This window comes from Fukomys damarensis, unplaced genomic scaffold (assembly GCF_012274545.1).
Source record: "Fukomys damarensis isolate Sample0158 unplaced genomic scaffold, DMR_v1.0_HiC HiC_scaffold_4, whole genome shotgun sequence".
Lineage (NCBI taxonomy): Eukaryota > Metazoa > Chordata > Mammalia > Rodentia > Bathyergidae > Fukomys > Fukomys damarensis.
In genome coordinates this window covers 34,289,586-34,313,596 of record NW_022900916.1, presented here as the reverse complement: position 1 = coordinate 34,313,596, position 24,011 = coordinate 34,289,586, and the positions used below count along the sequence as shown (strand labels likewise).

The following is a 24,011-nucleotide window of genomic DNA, read 5'->3' as shown; positions in this document are numbered from 1 at the left end:
ACAAGTGTACCTTAACCAGAGAATGGTCATAGGCCTTAGGTCATCAAGAAGTTGATCTGCTCTTTTCCCTCCAGGCTTAGGTTATAATCATTTCTCTACTGTTGATATTATTTTTTCTTTTAACTTTTTTGTTTCCTGCTTTATTCTTCTCAAAGAATAGTACTTAGAGTATTTGCTTCACTCTTTCATTTTATTTATTTATTTATTTATTGATTGATTGATTGATTGATTCTGGGGTTTGAACTTGAGAACTTGCGCTTACAAGGCAGGTGGCAGAACCACTCAGCTAAATCCCTGGCCCTTCAGTGTTTTCTTTTCTTTTCTTTCTTTGGTACTGGGGATCGAACTCGGGTCCTTGGGCTTGCAAGGCAGGCGGCAGCACCACTGAACTAAATCCCCAGCCCTTCACTGTTTTCTTTAAAAAGGTAGAAAATACTTTTATTTACAGACACAAATATAATTTTATATATATAAATAAATAGGATAATGCCATTTATGTTTTTTTCCTCCTTTGAAGTTGTAGAATTTCAGTCAGTTGCTTTATGTTTCCAGAATTCTTTATTTTTTCCATTTCTTATAGGCATCCTTACCCCAATTTGATTTATTCATTGTTTTTATCCTTAAAATCTTCCAAACTACTTTCTACCAGTTGTATCTTCCTTTCTATTGTTTTTATCCTTAAAATCTTCCAAACTACTTTCTACCAGTTGTATCTTCCTTTCTATTGTTTTTATCCTTAAAATCTTCCAAACTACTTTCTACCAGTTGTATCTTCCTTTCTATTGTTTATTCCATATTCACAGTTCAGGTTCTGTTTCTTCTATCAAACTGGGTCATTCTAGGAAGTGGGGAGGATTGCTCTTTTCCACTTGTAGCATTCATAAAGATGTACTTACCTTTGTTTATGTGTACACATGTCTTTTGACAAGCAGTGTGTGTGGAAATAAATAGAACTGCAGCTTTATTTATGGTGCTGTATATGTTTTTGTATATATCTTTGTCAAGATTTTTCAGTTTATTTTTCTTAAATAAGCTTTTTATCCTGTTGTCCATATTTGAGATTTTATTGGTTGTATTGAGGATCAGTACAGACATTTCACTTTGTACATAATTCTTAACACAAGTACCAAAAATGTGAAAAACCATGTATTGTTTCCTTTTCAGTTATTCCAGTGACTTTCCAGCTTCAAATTTGGAGGCAAATTTTCTGTAAGAGGATTAAGTACCAGTATCTTAGATAAAATTTTTAAGGGCAAGAGTAGGTCCATCTACACAATACTATGCAAAATCTGATGTATGCTTTTAGGGTTCTCAAATTTGCTTTCGAGAGTACCTTAAAAACGTTCTGTTTTTCTTATTTATAATATTGCTAGGATTTTAGCTTTTTCTTTTTTTGGTACATGGGGATCGAACTTGGGTCCTTGTGCTTAGCGAGACAGGCGGTGGAACCACTGACCCAAATTCCCAGTGTGGTTAAGTATTCTTAAAAGACCTTTTTGTTTTCCTTTTCAGGTGTCAGCGGTAGCGTCTTTGGAGGGTCCGCTGCTCCAGGTGGAAGGACTGAGTGACCTCAGGCTGGAGCTTCACAGCAAGAAGATGAACCTCCACCTGGTTCTCATAGATGAACTGCACCGGCACTTGTACATTAAATCCACTAGCCGAGTTGTGCAGCATAACAAGGAAAAAGGGAAAATGAGGTTGGTAAAAGAGCTTCTTTACTACAGTGTCTTGTGGCAATTATTGGAAGAATTATTCTTTTTCTATAATATTGTAGTGTGTTGTATTTTTTTTCTTTTTGGTTTTTTTGAGACAGGGTCTCACTATGTAGTTGAGACTGACCTGGAACTCATTGTGTAGGCCAGGCTGGTCTGGAACTCACAGCAATCCTCCTGCCTCAGCCTCCCAAGTGCTGGGATTACAGGCATGCACCACCATGCCCGGCTGTACTTTTTCTTTCTTTTTTGGGGGGGTACTGGGATCAAACTTAGGACGCTGCTCTTGCAAGGCAGGTGACACAACCTCTGAGTCAAATCCCCCGCCTTATACTTTTTCTTTAATGTACTATCTCTGAAACTCGAAGATGGACTTATAATAGCAGATGCTTCATGTTTTGAGAAACTAACATCAAGATTTGTTCATTCATTGTGCATTTATTGTAGTACTCTTCAGTAAGGATATATAAGAAAAATTTCCTGTGGACTTCATATACTGAATAAGAGACACTCTTGCCTATCTTAGAAGAAAGTTAATCCTTAAATTGGACAGAGAAGTCAGCTGAGTTAAGAAATATAGATATATGAGCTAAAGTTATAGTGTCTGTGTTACTTAGGGCTACGTTCATCTTTGAGTGATTTTCCTCCTGGAATAGTTCAGGAGAGGTTCAAAGAGAACATTTTTCTTTTATCCCATGGCTGATTATAAAGTAGCTCTATATTTGAGGGTCTGGGTGGGCCCTAGAAATTTATTAGGTTCGTATACACATGGTAGGGAGTAGGACTAGATCTTAAAATAGTGGAACATTGAGGCTTTGAACATATATCAGATAGTTGTGCATAGTAGGTATCCATGTAACATTCTTTTAAATAGCCATACAGTTTTTTCAGAGGGGGTTTATAACACTATCTACTAAAATACACATGTTTATACTTTTTCATCCAGCTCTATACTAAAAGGGTACTAGAAGTAGGGCATGTTGGGAATGATATCTTTCAAGCCCTATCCTGTTTGAACAAAATGTGTCAAGTTTGTACATAATGCTTCAGTTTAGTCAGAGACCCTGATAGAGAAGGGACATTTATACTCCTTTTCAGCATATGGGGACTAGAAAAAATTTTGCCAGGCACAGAAATTGAGCTAGGGAGTGAGTACTTGAAGGTACCTTTAAGACTAGACCCAAATAGGGAAACTACTATTTAATCCTTTTAGGAGAGAGTAGTATGTGCATGCATGTGTGCATGTGCATGTGTGTGTGTGTGTGTGTGTGTGTGTGTGTGTGTGTGTGAGGTTCTAAGGAAAAATTTTCTAGTGTCTGGTTGTGAATAGAAAATCTGAATAGATTTCTTTCCATGCAAGGATAAATAATAAAATAATTATGAGTCCTGCGTGAATTTCTTTATCATGAGTGGAAAATGAACATTACTTTGAGGTCAAAGAGGGAGAATATTTACTTGAAAAAGTGTCTTGTAAAGCAAACAAAAATTCAGGAGATTGAGGTTTCTCAAAAGATGCAAGAAGCATGATGTAGTAGATTTGATGATTGTTCAAAATACCTATTCCTTCCTCTTCTACTACAATGGGAGAATTACATTTTCTACCTTTTGATTTTTGGGTGTTTGCTTTTGTGATTCATTAGGGCGTGTCACCAGCAGAGGCTTGAAATATGCTTATGCTGGTGAGTGTGTCCTCTTGTGCCTCTGCCGTTGCCATGCTTGTGTTCATCCCAGGAGGAAGAAAAGAGACACACCAGAAACCAACAGATCTACCCACATGTGATCAACTTGTCTCTAAAACAGAAAATAGGTGCTTATTCTTTAGCATCAGTGAGCTGTTGTGGTTGAATGTAGCAAGCATATATAGCTTCTATGAAATGATAATGGGGAGCTATAAGAATACAATAGAGATGCTAAGAAAACTAAAAATGAGTGCAATGTAAGAAAAATAAGAAATGAAGTAAAGGAATTGAAGTAATTAAAGCATAGAGAAGAATTGAGTTGGTGATATACAAGAACTTTTTCCTCATAAAGAGGAAAACGAGATGATGCAAGAAAGATGATAAATATGAAAAATGGAAAGAAATGACCAATTCATTGATTTTTAGATAGTCAAGAAGATTACACTAAAATGGTAGTGTTATAGGATGCATTGTGTTTTCATTAGTCTAGATATTTATATTTATAGGTTATGTATTTAAAAATCACTAGAGAAGTCTGACTCAAACATATTCTCTATTTCAAAGGATAATGTATCAGCTAATGCTCTTGATTACAAAAAGCAGAAATCAGTCCTGATAACTAAAAGAAGGAATTTCTTGTAAAGTTACCTTGTATTTCACACAATCTATAGGAAGTGTGCATAATCATGTTCTCCATCCCAGTAGGAACCAAGGCAGATTAAACAGCTGAGTGCATGATATTAGACAATCACAGGAAGGTTCTGCTAGCGTTGCTACCGTGGCTGGCATCATACCTATCATAGCTGTATTTAAAATTTCCCTGTAAATGATCTCTATGTGTTCTCCTTTCCTTTATTTCCTGAAAATTTAAAGCTGTGTGTAGAAGCATCCATTTTCCGAGAAGGATGAGCCATATCTAGTCTCTGTCAGCTTCCACAGTAGAAAGTAGGGCTCTCTTTTCACTTTGTTCAATAATAGAGATTTGGTCCAAATATAAAGACAGAATATATAAATATGTATTCAGTAATTGGTTATAAACAAGCAACAAATACTCAACGGTAAAATTCTGCTACAGGAGAGAGCAAGGCAGATCACCTGGAGACATACATATATGAAGAGCAGAGCTTTAAAGGAAAATAGACTACTCATAGAATTGACACACGAGAGGGTATATGCCTATGTGCCTGCTCACGATTTTGGTTCTGATTAAATCCCAGTTGATGTTTTTGAACATTGAGACCATACTTTTAAGTGAAATAAATAGGACACACATATGTAAATACCAAAGAGTTTCTGTGGCATAAGAAACTGAAAGTATAAATGAGGATCAAAATGTATAATAGATAATGTGAAATAGGGAAAAAAAAGGTCTGAAGGAGAAGGGGAAGGGGAAGGGGAAGGAAGAGGGTTTGGAGAAGGGAAAGGAATAAATATGGAGAAAAGGAAAAAATGGAAACAAAATCTTTGTAAATAGGGAGGGGTGGAGGGGTTGAAGGGAGGGCAGGGGAATTAGGAAAAAATAAAAATGGAAAAAATCTTTGTAAATAGGGAGGGGTGGAGGGGTTGAAGGGAGGGCAGGGGAATTAGGAAAAAATAACCAAGATATCATGTAAAAGTACATATTCTCAATAATGAATGTCTTCATATTGTATACCTAAAGTGTACCAATAAACTTAATAAATAAAAAAATCTGGAGCTAGTATGGAAGAATAAATATGGAAATGTAAGCATTGCTTAAAAAAATTCAGTGAATGGTATGTGAGGGTCATTTTCTTGCATGATAGTAAAGTATATTGTAAAGCTACTTTAAGCAGTACAGTGCAGACATGCATAGAAAATCAAATTGCAGGGACTAAGAAGAGTTCAGAAACCAATCCCAGAATTTATAAGACTTTAGAATTTTTTAACAATAGTTCAGTTCAATGGAGGGGTAGGAGATAAAGGCTATTTAGTAAATAGTGTTGAGCCAGTTGGCTGTTGATTTGAAGAAAGTAAATTTAGGTAATTAGCATTTTTATATACAAAACATTCTAATTAGATTTAAAAACCACATGATAAAACTACTGGCAGTAGGAAAAAAATACAGGAAAATATGTGTGGAAGAAGCTTTCCGAAGCCTATCAGTAAACATAATGATAATACTTTATTTAAAAACTCAAACAGAATCTACTGTACAAAAGATCCAAAACAGATTGAGAAATATAGTTATATCATGTAAAGATTTAGTACTTAAAATATAAAACAGGCAAAAGGTAATTCATAGATTTAAAAAATGTAAATGAGTAATTAACATAGTAAATTACATAATATCCTGAGTAGAGGTATCCTGCTTTGAAAAATCAAATGCAAGTTTTTGATCATCAGATAATTAAATTAAGGACATCCATAGAGTGTTGTGTTGGTAAGGATAGAAGAAGTGAATACTTCTCTCTTTCTAGTTGCATAACTAGTATACTTCTTTGGAAAATAAAAATTTGTGTATTCTTTGACTATAGGATTTCATTTCTGAGTCAGTATGCAGCAAAAGTAATTCCAGTTGATATCAATATATATAATTCATTGCATTATTAAAATATATGTAGCAGGATGTTCATTATGAGTAAGAAGAACAACAATAAAAAACCCCACAGTACTTTAATGTTCATTAAGAAGTCTGTGGTTAAATGAATTATGGTGTATTCATTCCATGTAGCACTGAACCTTGTAATGAATGAGAAAGATTTCTATGTGTTGTTATGGTAAGATTTCTGAGATGTATTATTAGGTCTAGAAAAGTTGAAAACTGCTGTGTATTATTTGAACTCTCTGTGTAAAAAATTGCATGGCTATTTAAATACACATCTTTTATACAATTGTGAAATTATTCAAAAATGGACTATCCCATTAAGTGTTTCGTCTATGATATTGGTACTAGCCGTAACCTAAAGGTGGCAGGAAAAAAGCACATACTTTCAACATGTATAATTTTCTAGTTCCTTTTTAATGATTACTCTCAGGATATTTGCCACTGCATTTACAATCAGTACTTTGGTATCATCCAAGAAAAAAAATATATATGTCATATACCTTTATAAGGATATAAAATCAAGCAAACATTATTAAAAATAGTTAATCATTTATTGAATATCCTAGGTTACTGGATTTAACCTCACTTCTTTGACATTCTCTATATAGTGAAGGAGAATATTTCAAACCCATGGATTTGGTGTCCATACTTTTCTCTCTGCTGTATTATTTGGTTCCTCTTTTATTTTTAAATTTATTTTTCTGTTTACAAGTCTTTTCTCATTATTGTTTAGTTCTTCCCCTTTCATTGCTTAGACTTCACATTTTTTAACATCTCTTTATTTTTTATTAACACGTCTTCCCTCTTGGTCTGTCATTTGAAACCATGGCTCTTTTAGGCTTTTATATCCTCTAAATCACTCATTACTCTTTCTGTATGTTCAGCCAGATCTTGGAACTGTATAGCATTTTTATGTCAGCCATTCCTGTTTTAATATTCAGTTAAATTTTCTTATTAAGGAAATATTATCTTTGAAAGATATTTCTCAGCTCAGTCTGATTCAGCATACCTTTATGACAGGTACTCTGCCAGTTGTTCTGGTTAAAGAGGTGAATATATTAGTTACAAGATGTACAGCTTAAGGTTCTGCTCACCTCTCTCAGTCTTTGGTTTGATGATAAAATCAGCCAAATGAGCTCCGGCTATAAATTTCAGACATGGTTGGGCCCATTTACTACTAAGTGAAGGAACAGAAATATGCTCTAATTAAAAAGCAAATGTTTCATACATAAGCTGTTAGCACTTCTAACCCTTCTTTTTTAAAAAAGGAACAGTTTTCATGGATTGATATTTTGAAATTTAGCATATTTAGAGGCACATCCTTACTAGTTGGATGGTTGATTAATGGCCCAAAAGTCCTTTGAGTTACGGTGGCAGTAGTTGCTTCATTTTAGTGCAGGTTAATTTGCTTTACAGTTCTCCTGTCCTTCACTATGTTAATAAATAGAAAAACATTCACTCACAATGCATAATTGATTTTGCTGCAACTATTGTATGTTATTCCAGGTGGGGTTTAGTGTACCTCAGCTGTTGTTTAGGTATGAATGATTCTAATAGATTTAAAGTAAAAATTTGTAATCATGTGTAGTGTTTAAAAAGAAAATAGCTCTTCTGAATACTATTTCTTTCAAAACAAAGCAGTTCAGAGCATTTCTATTAATTATTAACTTAGAACAATACATTTCTTTATTTCACTTTTTGTTTTCTAAAATACTTTGAGAGATTCAGAACTCCTTAAAGGAATGAATACTTTCTAAACTTCATCTATGATGTGTGGTAAGAAATGAAATGAAAAATATGGTTCCTAATATTTTATTTTAGTATGATACTGTGTGTACATCAGTACGTACTTCTCTACTGAGCTTCATTCCTGTAGTCACTAAATGACTGTGGACCCCTTTTTTCTGAAACCTTTGAAACTATATCCTTCCATAAAACAAGAAAAAATTATTTCCAGAGTTACTTGCCTTTGTATTAGTGTTCACAAAGGAGAAAATTGAGGCCTAAGGGGAAAATTTTAGAGAGAGAGGGAGAGAGATGAGTCTATGAAAATAGTTTTGCAGTAAATTGACTTTTTTTGTCTAAAAGTTTATAAATGGAGTTTGAGGACCCTTCTGGCTTTGATTATAGTTGAGAGGTTATGCTTTTCAAAATGGCAAACTATTTATCACTCTGTAGTTAACTGAAATACATTTTGTAGGTTATAACTGAGAAAATAATCATAGGTTTTTTATCTAAAGTAAATCATATACACATCTGTGCTTGTAGAAGTATATGCTATTATAACTGTGTGTATACACATATCCGTGTGCACACACTATGCACTAACTGTACTGCTTTATTATTAATTTGGCTCGGCAAGCAGTATTCCAGCTATACATACATATATCTCAATTTTACTGCTGTTACTTATCCTCTTTTACAAATAACTCCACTACTTTGTTACTTAAATATTTATAAAATGAATTCTACAACTTTTTGTCATTAAAACTTAAAATTAATTTTTTATTAATTATTCAATAATGGCACTGTAAACCTCAATTTTTTATTAATTATTCAATAATGGCACTGTAAAGCTCCATGTTTATTTTGTTTTTGTAGGCATGTGTTCTTGGGGATAGAGGATTGTGTAAAGCTGGTTTTCTGATTGTGAATAAAATTCAGGTAAAAGGATACTGTAGTTGAGAGTTTAAAAATGTGACAACAAAAGTAGGAAGAAAAGATGAAAAATGATAAATCTATGACCTAGTTGATTTTATAAGTATATAAATTGTAGTTGAAGACTTTGGGCTTTTCTTAAGATAATTTAGATAATGTGTAACTTGGTAGAAGAGTTACTGGAATTAACTATGCCAGATCAATTCCTGCTAAATGCTGTTTTTGTTACTTTTGCATCTTATACTGCATGTGAGTTTTATGCAGTATTAGCCTATGAGTGACTATAACTATTAGAATACTGCTAAGTTTGGTTCAGCTCCTATGTTCATCATACTTGGTTATTTAGCACTGAGCACAGTGCCAAGCACTAACTGATGCTGAAAAATAGTTTGAATAATGGTTCCTCCTTTCCTGTAACAAGGGAAAAGGAACAAGTGAATAACTGTTATAATCATCTTCATGAATTAGGATAGTGCTTCACATGTTATTAACAGTAAAAATGGTAATACTTCAAGGAATAATTTTTTTCTTTTTTTTTTGGTACTGGTGATTGAACTCGGGTCTTTGCACTTGCAAGGCAGGCAATGGAACCACTGAGCTAAATCCCTGGCCCTTTAAGTGATAATTCTGCTTTTTAACAAAGCTTGATTTTAAAAAAATTTTTCTGAAAACAGATTTCTAGATATTTATGAATTACCAAAGTTGAACAAAGAAAATAAAAACATTTTAAACACCCCAATTACAATCAATGAAATTGAAAATGTAATTAAAAATTTACCAACAAAGAAAAGCCCAAGTCCTGATGGATTCACAGCTGAATTTTACAAGACATTTAGACAAGAACTACTGCCATTACTCTTCAGACTTTTCAGTGAAATTGAAAGGGAAGAAATACTTCCAAACTCATTCCTGGAAGCAAGTATCACTTTGATTCCCATACCAGGGAAAGACGTAACTAAAAAAGAGAACAATAGGCCAGTCTCCTTAATGAATATAGATGCAAAAATCCTTAATAAGATACTAGCAAACAGAATACAGAGGATCATCAAGATGATCATATATCCTGACCAAGTCGGATTTATTCCAGGGATGCAAGGATGGTTCAACATATGTAAGTCAATAAATGTAATACACAACAAAGTCAAGGACAAAAACCATATGATCCTCTCAATAGATGCAGAAAAAGCATTGGACAAAATTCAACTCCCATTTATGATAAAAACCGTGCAAGATATTGGAATAGATGGTCTATATCTCAACTTAATAAAGGCTATCTATGAAAAACCAACAGCCAACATCATATTAAATGGCCGAAAACTGAAAACCATCACGTTAAAATCAGGGACAAGACAAGGATGCCCATTATCACCACTCCTCTTTGATATAGTTCTGGAAACATTAGCCATAGCAGTTAGAGAAGAGAAAGAAATTAAAGCAATAGAGATTGGAAAGGAAGAAGTTAAACTGTCATTATTTGCTGATGATATGATACTCTACATTGAAGACCCAAAAAACTCTACCAAAAGACTTCTAGACTTAATTGACACTTTTAGCAGAGTAGCTGGATACAAGTTCAATAACCAAAAATCAATATCCTTCTTGTACACAAATAACAGACTCACTGAGAAATTAGGAAAACAGTTCCTTTCACAATAGCATCCCAAAAAATGAAGTATCTAGGAATCAATTTAATGAAAGAAGCAAAAGACCTCTACTCTGAAAACTACAGCACTCTGAAAAAAGAGATCGAAGAGGATATAAGAAAATGGAAAGATATCCCCTGCTCCTGGGTAGGAAGAATCAACATAGTGAAAATGGCCATACTTCCAAAACTGCTACACAGATTCAATGCAATGCTGACAGAAATTCCAACAGTATATTTCAAAGAACTAGAAAAAAAATAATGCAAAAATTCATTTGGAACCATAGGAGACCTAGAATAGCAAAAGCCATCCTAGGCAACAGACACATGGCAGCTGGTATAACAATTCCCAATTTGAAACTATACAAGAAAGCCAGTGTGATAAAACAGTATGGTACTGGCAAAGAAACAGACCTGAGGATCAGTGGAACAGAATTGAAGACCCAAAAACATCTCCAGATGTACTCAGCTACCTCATCTTTGACAAAGGAGCTGACCATCCCCACTGGAGGAAAGATAGCCTCTTTGATAAATGGTGTTGGAAAAACTATCTCAACCTGCCAAAGATTAAAACTAGACCCTTATCTTTCACCATGCACTAAATTAAAATCCAAGTGGATTAAAGATCTAAATATTAAAACAAATACTAAACTTGCTGGAAGATAAGTTAGGCAGAACTCTTGAAGACATTGGCATAGGAAAAGACTGTATGAATAAATCCTCAGTAGCATGGGAACTAGCAGAAAGAATCAACAACAGGGATCTCATCTTGTTAAAAAGCTTTTGCACTGCAAAAGAAACCATCACAGAACTAAGAAACAACCTACAATGTGGGAAAAAATTTTTACCAGCTGCTCCTCAGACAAAGGACTATCACCTAGAATATATAAAGAACTCAAAACAATCAGCCCCCCCAAATATAAAGACCCAATTCATAAATGGGTATTCTGAAGGAATAGACATTTCTCAGACAAAGAAGTAAAAGCATCAAGTAAATATATGAAAAAATGTTCCACATCACTGGTCATTCGAGAGATGCAGATGAAAACAACACTGAAATTCCACCTCACCCCACAAAGCATGGCTGCTATCAAGAAATCAATCAAGGGCCAGGGATTTAGCTCAGTGGTTTGGTGGCCTGTCTTGCAAGTGCAAGGACCTGAGTTCAATCCCCGGTACCAAAAAAAAAAAGAAAAAGAAAAGAAATCAATTGATAGCAAATGTTGGCAGAGTTGTGGGGAGAAAGGAACCCTTCTACATTGTTGGTGGGAGTGCAGACTGGTGCAACCACTATGGAAATCAATATGGAGATACCTCAGAGAGCTGGGACGAGAGGTTCCATTTGACCCAGCCATCCCTCTGCTGGGTATCTTTCCAAAAGTATTTAAAGAATCAGTGATATAGGCTCACCAATGTTTATAGCAGCACAGTTTGTAATAGCTAAAGCTTGGAGACAGCCCATTTGCCCATCAGTTGGAGAATACTACTCAGCCATAAAGAAAGAGAAATTAGATGCATTCATAGGAAAATGGATACATATTGAGGATATACTCCTAAGTGAAATAAATAAGTCACACATGTGTAAATACCGAATAGTTTCTCTGGTGTGAAAAACTATAATAGTACATAAGATCCTAATGAGATAATTGACCATGTGAAATAGGAAGAAAAAAGGGCTAAAGGTGTAGGGAAAATGGGAAGGGTAGGGGAAAAGGTAATAAAGGAAAGGAAAAAAATATGAGAAAATGAAAAAATGGAAATAAAGTGTTTGTTAATGGGGAGGGGAAGAGTGGGTGAAGGGAGGTCACAGACAAGGGGAAAAAGATGTGAAGCAAGACCTGTCATGTAAAAGTACAAGATCCCGATAATGAATGTAATTGTACTGTATACCTAAAATGTACCAATAAACTCAATAAAAGAAAAAAATTACTTTAAAAATAAACACAATGTTGATGGTATGGCTCAGTAGTAGGCTGCTTTCCTACCATATAAAAGGCCCTGAGTTTGATTCCAAGCACTACAAAAAATGTAAATGAATTAATATATACACATACCACAGGCAGTGTAGGAAGTAGATGCAAATACATTTACTCTCGGTGGGAGGGTTTCAGATGTATACAGTTGTACACATCTCTCCATCTTGTTTGGAGAGATCCTTCCCATATGTGTGGGTGATTCTACCTCTCCTGGCCTGCTCTTCCTTTTTGATCTACTTTGAAAATCAGTTCTACTGCTGCTGTGTTTCTGGACTGAAAAGAAGTGAGACTTGTGGCCTTGGCTTCCATATCATTGGGACTGGACTTAGACAAGCTCTTCTGTAGCAGATACAGTATAAGCAGATGATTGAGTTTTTTAAGGATCAGGACCAGGTTTCATTTGCTTGGGCATTGCCTATGTTCTTGCGCTTAACAAGTGCTTTTGAATACCAAGTTACCTCGAAAATTTAATTGTGTTTTGTGTAATCTTTGCATAATTTAAAATCAGCATGTTTTAATCATCGAGATGAGAGGCTGGGCTATTAGAAAAGGTATATACTAAATAAATTCATTAGAGATTTCTTAAATCAGTTTTTATTGTAGTGATTCTCAACTTGTTGAAATTGATGAGCCTCTTTTAAAACAACTAAATGTAGCGAACTCTCCAAATATGTTAAAAATTATAACTTGGAAAACAGAAGTTCAGATAAGGTTTAAATATCGTTAAACCTTCATTAGTTTTTTTGACATAATGTTATTTGTACTTTTGTTGAGATAAAGAAATCTTTAATACAAATACAAAGGGTAGTATAATTGTTTGGCATATTGTATTATTATATGCTGTTCATTCAGATGATCCAGGATATCCTTATACTAATTTTGTTAAATGTAGCATCAGAATGAAAAGAGAAAATAAATACTTGAAACACTTAAAATATATATTTCTACCCCTGCATGTGACAGTTACCACTTAGTGGGAATGTACTTGAGAGATGTTTGAAGTCGCAAGGTAAAGAGGAGTCACGATCAAATGGAAAGTGATAAGGGGTGGGCACCAAGTGGCATTTTGTTTGGTTTTCGGAGAATGTGCTAACTGCTGCTCTTTCTCTCCTGCAGCTCCCATGTGAAGGATACCTCACCTGGCCCTCTGATTGATGTTACAAATCTCCCTACTCCACGAAAATTTCTAGATGCTGCTCAGTATTCTACTGCAGGAGGCTCATTTGGTAAGTTTTCATTCTTTAGTCACTGAACTTTTTAGTGTTGTGACAAAGCCTAGAAAAAAACTGGGGGCTGGTGTATCTGGGGCTGGGAGGGCCTTGGAGTCTGTGATGAGCCCTCTGTGGCCCTCACAAGGAAATACAGTATACAACCATTGGCTGGGCCTGTTGCATTATCAGGGCTGAAAACTGGCAATTAACCATGGACTCCCTGCATAATCTAGCTGTGGATATTTTATTTCACCAGCGCTGTTTGAATTGCTAAAGTTGCATTTGAGTGCTTTTTGGTAGAGCATGTACTTTTCTGATTTCTATAGCCTCTGTTGTTCCTAGGAGCTTTTATGCAGTGGTTTCATGTATTACATTTCATGCCAGTTTTTGAGAGCTTTTGGGTTTGTGATTCCTTGCTGATGACTTGTTTCCTTTTGTGTCTTCCAGTGGCCTCACTACTTCCTAATATATCTGCATACATGTGTATAAACAGAACACATTTTGAAGAAATATCCATAAATTTTTTTTGGGGGGGTTTAATTTAGTATCCTGTTGAATAAGGCAAGAGAGAGCCATTTTGGTCTATTTGTTTTAAGTCATTTTGGTTTAAGGTTAAGGGTGGGGGGGTTTACTTTGATGGATGAATGTAAAGAGTTAGGGGAATCTTCTGGAGTAGCTTAAACTTGCCCCATTTGTGGGGCATGCCCTTTATTGAGACTTAGAGAGTTTCTGGATCTCTGAAAAGGATTTCTCTGCATCTCTGCAGGTTTTGGTTGGGGATGCCAGGATTGGATGTACATTGTGTGAAGCTTTTCCAGGTGCCCATGTGGCAGCCACAATCCTGTGTCTTTCAAAAAATACTAATGTGGGTTAATCATCTTTCTAGATATTAGTTTGTGTCTAATTTAAAACCTACAATTTTATAGAGCTTACCATAAAGTAAAAGTAGAAAAGTTAGACTAATTTGGATTTCTTCAGTATATTTTGTGTAACTAATGAATTTGTTTTGAAAGTTTAACAATATATTATTTTTACTAGGGTGTATTTCATTAGCCCTTAAAATGTCATTTAATTAAATTATTTTAGGGTTATTTAGGCTTGGGATCTTGAAGTTTATTATTTCTACTGGAGAAGATTATAGGAATTATTTTATTGCAGATTTTTCTTTTGTTTACTAAGTTACTGAGTTCTTAAAAAAGTTCTAAACACTGTTTATTTTGATAGCTTAAAAAAGTTTATACTCAGGCTTCTCCATGAAGTTAGAAAAAGCTTATTCTTTTTATCTTTTTATGATATATTATTGCTTTTTAGGCTTTAACAATACTTTGAGTTTGTGGAGTGTAGAGTTATAAATTAAAAATATATTTATACTTTTGATTTATATTTACCTCTATTTCTTGGAAATTACCAGTTACTACATTTTTGAATTTTTGTAATGTGAGTCATTGCTTCTTAGCTTGATTATATTAGTTTGTGTAAATGTTGCTGAGTCAGAAATTTTAATTTACTTTTTTTTGGTACCAGGGATCAAACTCGGGACCTTATGCTTGCAAATCAGGTGACAGAACCACTTAGCTAAATCCTCAGCCCTAATTTACTTTTTTTTTTTTTGGTACCGGGGATTGAACTCGGGACCTTGCACTTGCAAGGCAGGCCATTGAACCGCTGAGCTAAATCCCTGGCCCCCCTAATTTACTTTTTGATGAGCACTTTTTCTCTCAGATCCTATGATCAGCGTTTATCACTTGGTAGAGTTCATGGTGGCACTTAGGCCTTATTAGGAACAACTCTTGAAGAACCACATAGTACTTCAGTGGAGTTGATACAATTAAGAAAATGGCTTTTTAGAAATATGTACAAATGTTTCTTTTCAGAAGGGGTTATTTACTCAACTATTTTGGAGATTGTTGATTTCAAAATTTTTTTATGGGTGAATGAAAAAGAAAGTAAATATGTTATTGATTAAAATATTAGTAATGCCCCATTTTATAGATGAGAAAATTGAGACATAGGGATGTTAATAATTGGCTTAAACTTATAAAGCTGATAAGTATCAGAGGTTATTTCATCTCAGGAGCTGGGCTCCAGAGTATGCTCTTCTAATCAGTTTTTTTTTCTTTCTAGAAATACATTAGATATTCTTTGTGTATAGTTTAATATTCACACAAATGCAGTGGCTTAAACAACGTGAATTTATTATCTCACAGTTTTGTAGGACAGAAATCAAACAGGAGACTTACTGGGTTAAAAAAACCAAAGTAATGGCGAGCTGTGCTCCTTCCTGGTGGTTCTAGGAAGGATATATTTCATTGTCTTTTCCAGCTCCTGTAGGCTGTCACTTCGCTTGGCTCATGGCCTCCTTCTTCCCTGTTCAAAATGAGCAGCTATGGATATAACATTTTTCTCAAGTTGCATCATTTTGATTCAATTTTTTTTTTCTTTTAAGGATTCCTGTGATTAGGACAATTCAGGATAGTATATCCAGCTGAAAGTTTTTGAACTTAATCACATCTACAAAGTTTCCTTTGTGTTGTAAGATAGTCTATACACAAGCTTTAATGGTTAGGAATGGATATCTCTGGAGAACTATTATTCTGCTTACCACACTCTATATTGCTGATTTTTTTACTTAGGTTTAGTAACCAGCGAGTGAAAAATTTGACTTGAAATTATGTAGTGAAGTCTTTTTAAGTCATTTTAGTTCTAGTTTTTAGGACTGTATTAATCTGGATCACACTATTAAAGAGGATTGTATAAATGAGGAAGATGTAAATTATGTAGAGACTAAAATGTCACTAAATACATGTACAGGCATGGGGCTGAAGAAATATACTGTATCAAAGGGCAGAAATTTTGTCTTGTTCTTAATGAAGAACAGTAAATTCGAAGAGTCTATTTGTGTAGTGCTCTGCAAGTCATTCTGCAAAGTAATGGCCATTTTCAGCAGGGAATTTAACATAGGCTCTTAAAGCTCCTCTCTCATCTTGTGAAACAGTAGGATTCAGAGTGTAATCCATTAGAATTGACACTTTCATAGAGGAAGTTCCAATAGGAAATCCCCCAGGTAGAACAGATTTCCCATTGGGGTGCCATAAATTAAGGTTGGAGGTGATTCCTGAGAACTTTCAGGTTACTATTAATTAAATGAGGATTTTGATCGCTTGTGAATGAGTTATTTTTTAGATATCTCTTTTAGAGGTAGAATTGTGAATGACTTTTCTGTGAGAGATTTTCTGTCATAGTTTTTAAGTGATAGTTTGGAAAACATATTTTATTTTTTACCAGATGTAGCAATCCTATGAGATGATTGAACCAGGTGCTATTGTCATTACAGATATAATTATTATATTTTAATTTGTTATATGTAAATATAATTAAGTGCATATTTAAATTTATATGTTTAATGTATCAGAAAAGTTGTATAGGCTGATGTATGTATACATTTTTCATTTGGCAAAATGCCTTTGGACCATTTTGATTGAGCCAGGTACTCCACTGGTACAAAGGCATTTCATTTGTGGATTCTTTTTTTCTGTTTTCTTTTTGTTATTGTTTTGTTTTTTTGTAACAGGGTCTTGCTGTGTAGTTCAGGCTGGACCTGAAATCACTATGTAGCCCAGGCTGGCCTTGAACTCATGGCAATCCTCCTGCCTCAGCCTCCGAAGTGCAGGGATTATATGAGTACATCACCACGCCCAGCTCATCTATGGATTCTTTATTCATTTTATTCACTGCTGGGATTGCTGTTTCATTATTGCTATAATGAAACTGGACTTCTTTCCTTTTTGGTACCAACATAGGTTAAGCAATAAAACCTAAAGAAAACACAGATTAAATGGTTTTTTCATTAGCTGTTATTTTCCTACTATGTATTTTATTCCATAAAGTCTTGTCTGAAGCTCAGTGTTTAAGATTGTCTCTACTTGGGATAGGTGCTAAGTGTCCTAAGTAAAAGGAAATGGAATTTCTTCTCTTAGAGCTCATATGTATAAAATAGTGAAGATCTGACTCTCTGAAATAATAAATATGAAAACCTTTGAATTAGTTTTGTCCTTAGGTTAGGGCCTCCTTTGACATTTTAAATTAACTGCTCCTAAAATGTCTTTGTATATGTTTTTGTTAAATGTGATTATTGATTTTTATGTTTTATGTTAAGTGCAGTTGAAGAGTATATGTAAGGGAGGCCAAGTTCAATAATAAATTAATAGTTTGTATATTTCTAAATGTAAAAACAGAATGAGGCCAAATAGTATTTAAAATGTTTTTATTATAAAATAAAATAAGAACATAACATTATTCATATTTTAGAGATCAATATATCCATCACCCCATATATTTTCCACTAGATTAATAAATTATAATTTTTTTCCATGATCACTTCAAAGTCTTTTCAAATTTTGTTTATTTTAGTTGTTTTGGTGCTAGAGAGTGAACCTAGCTAGGGCCTTCACAAAGAGAAACATCCCCAGACCAGTTTTATTTTTTGGAACAGAATTTCCAGTGAATGGCTAAGTTCATTAGGCCGAGCTTGAACTTGCAATCTTCCTGCCTCAGAGTGCTGATATTACAGTCCTGTTCCACCAGGCCTGGCTCAAAGTCAGCTGCATGGATTCCTTCCTTCCTTCCTTCCTTCCTTCCTTCCTTCCTTCCTTCCTTCCTTCCTTCCTTCTTTTCTTCTTCCCTCCCTCCCTCCCTTTTTTCTTTCCTCCCTCCCTCCCTCCTTTGCTCCCTCCTTTCCTTCAAAAATCAAAACATTGCAGGTGCAATTGAAGGCATTTAAAATACCATGAATCTTTCCTAAATTTCTTCAATGTTCTACCTCTGAGGTGGTTATTATTTTGAAATCATTCTGTGTATCTTTTTCCTACATATTTTCATTCTTTTACTATGCATATGTATGTATATATATATATGTGGTGTGCATGTAAATATAGAAACTATATCCACATATGTGGGTATATATAAATGTTTATTTTTTATATACATGTACAGATTGTATTATTGCTTTGGATATTTTAAGCCTTTAGGAAATTGTGTAACAATATACACTGTTCTACTATATACTTGGATTTTTTACTCAGCATCACAATTTATAAATTTTCTTGTTTGACAGTGTAGCTTTGGTTTATTAATTTCAACTGGTATATAGTATTACAGTATATACTAGGTCGCAATTTATTTCTTCCCCTACAGATAGATAAAGGTATACATCATTTTCAGTGTTTTATTATTGTGAATCTTATAGCAATGGGTATTCTTTTTTCCTATCCACTGATCTCTTGTGTTCTGGTTTTAGATATATCTGAGGTACTAAGCCCTTCATTCAGCCTTTCAGGCAGTCAGAATCCCTAGGCAAATCATCTGTAGCCACATGCAGCCACTTATATTTACCTCTTCGTACTCCATAAGTACTTTTATTTTCCATGTGTGTCATGAAGAGAAGCCGTACTTCTAGGTTACACATGTACGTTTGTCTTATAGGAATATTGTACATTTTAAACTTTATTTTTTGTAATTGCTTTTTTAAAAGGAAATGAATGTTTTAGCCTGATACATGGAAAACAAAAATGTGCATAATAACAGGTGCTATGTGATGCTTAGATGCATTATACATTTTCAGTGTTTAATTAATGTTAAATATATCTATGACCTCAAACATTTGTTGCATTCAGAATAATTTTTTTTCAATCAAATTGCTTTTTTGATTTTATCAGTGCAGATGCCTCTGAGCAGTTGCCTGAGTTTTGTTTTTCAAATTGCCCTTTTTGTTGCTTATGTCAGTTTTTAATTTTTGCAAAGTGATTTTTCCAAGTTATTTTCTATTTTAGATTTGTTTATTTTAATTGTATTTTCTTATTGCTAATGAGTTATGCATCTTTTCATATATATGGACCATTTCAGTCTCTTGTATTTTATCTGTTTACTTAGTTTATTATTCTATTTATTTTCTTCACTAAGATGTAAGGAAATTAAGTAGAGTAATTGTTTTCTGTAAATGAATTGCTTGCGTATGTGTCCTACTTATAATTTCTCATACTTTATTTATATTTTTTATTGTTATACAAATATTTTAGATTTTATTTTGTTGTAGCTCAGTTTGTCAGTATTTTCCTATATAATTCTAATTTCTTCTGCCTTATGAAATCTTTTTTATGTTATAATTCCATGAAAAATGTTTGCATGTAGTTTAATATTTTATAGACTTGCTTTTTAAACCTGCCTGTCTTAAGCTAGTTGAAATTCATTTATATCAGGAATTGAATTTTGTTTTCCTGTGATTAATAATTATTCCAGTGATTATTCATCATTTCCCCATTGATTAAAATTTATAGTAAATACTTTTTATTTTAGAATAGTTTTTAAATTGATAGAAAAAAATCACAAAGACAGTACAAAAATTCTCAGTGGTTTTTAATGCATGTCAGTTATTTTTCATGTGATGTATAGTTTTAGTCTTCTGTTCCACTTTGCTGTTATCAATCGCTGTGACGATACCACACTGTTTTAATATTTATAGCTTTATTATTTTGATACCCAGCAAAGGAAGTAGTCCCATTTCACTCATCTTCAAAATTAGATAGGCTATTCTTGGCCCTTGACTCTTTCATATAGGTTTTAGAGTCAGATGTCAAGTTGTAGTAAGAGCCCTTTTGGGATGTTTTTGCTTTTGTTTTTTGACATAGGATCTCCCTTTGCAATTCATACTGGACTATGTAGACCAAGCTGACCTGAAGTTTGTGGTCATCTTCCTGCCTTAGCCTCCTGGATGCTGGGATTACAGAGGTGTACCCAACACACCTGGCTCCTGTTAGAATTTTGCTTATTATTGTATTTAATTTATAGGACTAGTAAGAATTTGTATCTTTTATGGAATCTTTCTATCTGTGAATTTGAGATAGCCTTTTTACTTAAATTTTTGGCTCCATAAGGTCTGTTTTTTTTTTTTGTTGTTGTTTGTTTGTTTGTCTTTTGAGACAGGGTCTCACTATGTAGCCCAGGCTGGTCTCAAACTCACAGCGATCCTCCTGCCTCAGCCTCCCAAGTGCTTGGATTGCAGGCATGTGCCTCCCGTCTGACTCCTTAAGGTCTTGATTAACTTTCATTATATGTGTTACTGAGTTCTTTACATTGTGGTTATTGTGAATGATTTTTCTGTTACATTTTCTAATTTGTTATACAGTTTTCATGTCATTTTTCATGTTGATTTTGTACCTATCAGTTTTGCTGAATTATTTGAAAAATTCTAGTAGTGTATTTGAAAAATATATTTGAATATTTTCCTGGAGTTTGTATGTAGACAATTGTAGTGCCTGTAGTTAGGAGTAATTCTTTGTTTCTTAAAAATTAAACATTTTCCTTTTCTATTCTTGTGTATTTATTAATTTTTGCATAGTTGGGAACATACAGTATAATAACTGTAAAAGCAATAATGAGTCTTATAATGGAAACGCTTCAAGAATATCACAATTGAGTTTGTTATTTTCTTTTCACCATTATTTTTAGATTTTTTTTTTTGAAACAGAGTCTCACTATGTAGTTGAGACTTACCTGCAACTCACCATGTAGCCCAGGCTGGTCTCAAACTCACAGTGATCCTCCTGGCTCAGCCTCCCAAGTGCTGGGATTACAGGCGTGTTCTGCCACACCCCGCCTTTCTTTTTGCTTTTAACTGAGTATCTACCCTTTTATGCTGTCTGAAAAACTGTAGATTGCATTTTTTTTTTAGTTTAACTTTTATGTTTTAGCACCTACTGTGCTGCAGAGATACTTAAAAGTTACCATCTATTTCTTTTTTTTTTCATTTTTTCATGTGTTTATTTCCTATGTTTTCTTTTCTTTTTTTTTTTTCAGCTTTAATTGAGTTTATTGGTACATTTTAGGGATACAGTACAGTTACATTCATTGTTGGGATCTTGTACCTCTACGTGACAAATCTTGATTCTCATTTTTTCCCCTTACCCCTGCCCTCCCTTCTTTTTATTTTTTTCAAATGTAGCAAACATTGCAAGCTGATCATTACTTGTTAAAGTGTAGTTTTCTATCAATTCTTCATGTTTTATTAGAATTGTATAATGATGCTGGTGTGTCTTATGCATTCATTCATGCAGTTAGTATGAATTCACATATATTTACTTTGTTCTATGTGTTATGATCAATAACCATCATTATTTAGTTTGTTACTTAACTGGTGGGTAGTTTTTCTCCAGGAGGCTTGTAGGTCCTTCCAGTACTACCCCCATCATGTTTTGAACATTGCCTTACATTCCAGTACTGCCAGACATTTCAGGCTCGCCTTGTATATTTCCTGCCTCAGCCTTAGATTTTACCATCTTTCTAAGGAACTCTTGTTCCTTTTATTGAGAATATTTTGAAGCCAAAATATGCATATGTGTATATTTTGTATATTGTGTATATTTTGTGTATGTGTATATATGTATATATTTTTGTATATGTGTATATTTTTATACCATACACAAAAAATATATACACAGGTCTGTATTTATTTCTACCTGTATATGCATATATGTAAAACATGAATTCAGTTCCAATTCCAAATCAACTTATTATATGTCTAGCCTTATACTTTTGTTTGTTTCTACCTCTTTTCTCCAATGAGAAACCTGATTTTCATTTTAAAACTTAAGTAATATAGTATGTACATAAAGTATGTTCATAATTGCTAACCCATGAAAAATAGTTTATGATACAGTGAAAACCAAATTTATTGACTCGTATAATATTTGTTTACCATTCTCTTTGTATATAATAAAGCTTAGAGTTTATAGTCAAAGTAGTCAGAATTTACTAGGTTAATCCTTTCTTGCCCAGCCTACTTTGTAGTTATTTACTTGCAATACATTTAGGTTGATTTGTTACTGTTTTTGTTATCATTTGGGTTCTCCTACATCCCATCTGTATTATACTTATTTTGGAGTACATAATACAGCATATTATTCTAAGCATCACAGCTATATAAAAAGCACTCAGACAGTGTCACTTTTCTATCCCCAATCTTTTATCCCAATCCTGTAATCCTTTTTGTTCTTTTTTTTAACCTATCCCCTATTGGTGTTCAGTCATACTATGTTTTTCTTTGTCTTTCTTGTAAAGTGTTTTTTAAAGTTTTTTTTTTTTCTTAAGCAAGCAGGTTAATGTATCTTTTCTCATATACTATTTCCATCAAAGGTAGTATGCTTTCTTATACTTTGCTAATTTCACTGTACAGTACACCCTGAAATCCCTCCATATTAGCTCAAAGAAATTTTGGTCATTCTTTTTTTTTTTTAAAAAAACATCAGTTTTGTATTCTGTTGTGTTGATAATTTTGGTCATTTTTTTTTTAAACATCAGTTTTGTATTCTGTTGTGTTGATTTACTGTAATTCAACCACTTTCTTAAATGTGGGTATTTAGTTTATTTTCAATATTTTGCCATTATAATTAATGATGCAATGAAAATGTGCATATGTATTTTCATATTGTTTAAAATATGTCATTAGGGTAAAATGATAGAGCAGAGACAGTTTAATCATAAGGTCAGTCCATATATAAGGTTTTCTAAAACTTTAAAATTCTATATTGTGGTAAAAAACTTACAGCATAAAATTTATCATCATAACAATTTATAAATATAATTCAGTCTTATTACATTGTTGTGGAATCAATCATCAGAGGTTTCTCATTGGAAAACTGAAATTTTAAATCCACTAAACAATTCTCACTTTCCTCCTCCCCTAAACTTCTGGCAGTTAACTTTGTACTTTCTTTTCCTATGAATTTGACCACCCTAGGTAGCTCTCCTAAGTGGAATCATATAGTATTTGTCCTTTGTTCCTCGCTAATTTCACTTGGTTTAGTATTGTCAAGGTGTATCTGTTTTGTAGCATGTTAGGGGATCCTTTCTTGTGTTCAGTTGTATGTATTCACATTTGTTCATCCTTTGACAGACATTTTAGTTACCTTTGCTATTGTGATAGTGCTGTTATGAATATGGTTGTACTAATATTTCCTTCATACTTGCTTTTTATTCTTTTGAATATACTGTGTAACTAAAGTGGAATTGCTGGATCATGTGTAGTTCTATTTTTTAACTTTTTTGGGGAACTGCTATGCTGTTTTTTCAGCAGCTGTACAATTCTACATTCTTACTGTACACAAAAGTTCCAATTTCTTTGCACTTAGCATTTTTTAAAATAGTAAGCATCCTAATGAGTATGACATGTCATATCTGATTATGGTTCTGACTTGTGATTTACTAAATAGGGATGTTGATAATCCTTTCAAGTTGTTATTGGCTGTTTGAATATTGCCTTTAAAGAAATGTCCACTTGTACTCTTTGCTAATTTTTTCTCCTCAATAATTTACTTCTTATTGTTGAGTTGTAGATATTTTTATTCTAATAAGAACACCTTTTCAGATATATGATTTTCAGATATTTTCTCCAGTTTCTTAGGTTACCCTTTCACTGTGTTGACTGTATCTACTGATGCACAGCAGGTTTAAATTTTGATTTAGTCCAATTTGTCTGTTTTCTCTCTCTCTCTTTTCTTTTTTTTTTTTTTTTTTT

At 33.5% G+C, this 24,011-nt stretch overlaps 1 protein-coding gene across 2 annotated transcripts in view; it reads left to right on the top strand.

The window, feature by feature from the left end:
• The window catches only part of Exoc4 (exocyst complex component 4), a 741,153-nt gene that overhangs the window by 58,110 nt on the left and 659,032 nt on the right, over positions 1-24,011 (top strand). For both annotated transcript variants that reach the window (XM_010611733.3, XM_033757669.1), the window contains exons 4-5: positions 1,513-1,697; positions 13,350-13,459. In XM_010611733.3, coding sequence (XP_010610035.1) covers positions 1,513-1,697; positions 13,350-13,459 — 295 coding nt within the window. The remainder of the gene's footprint in view (positions 1-1,512; positions 1,698-13,349; positions 13,460-24,011) is intronic.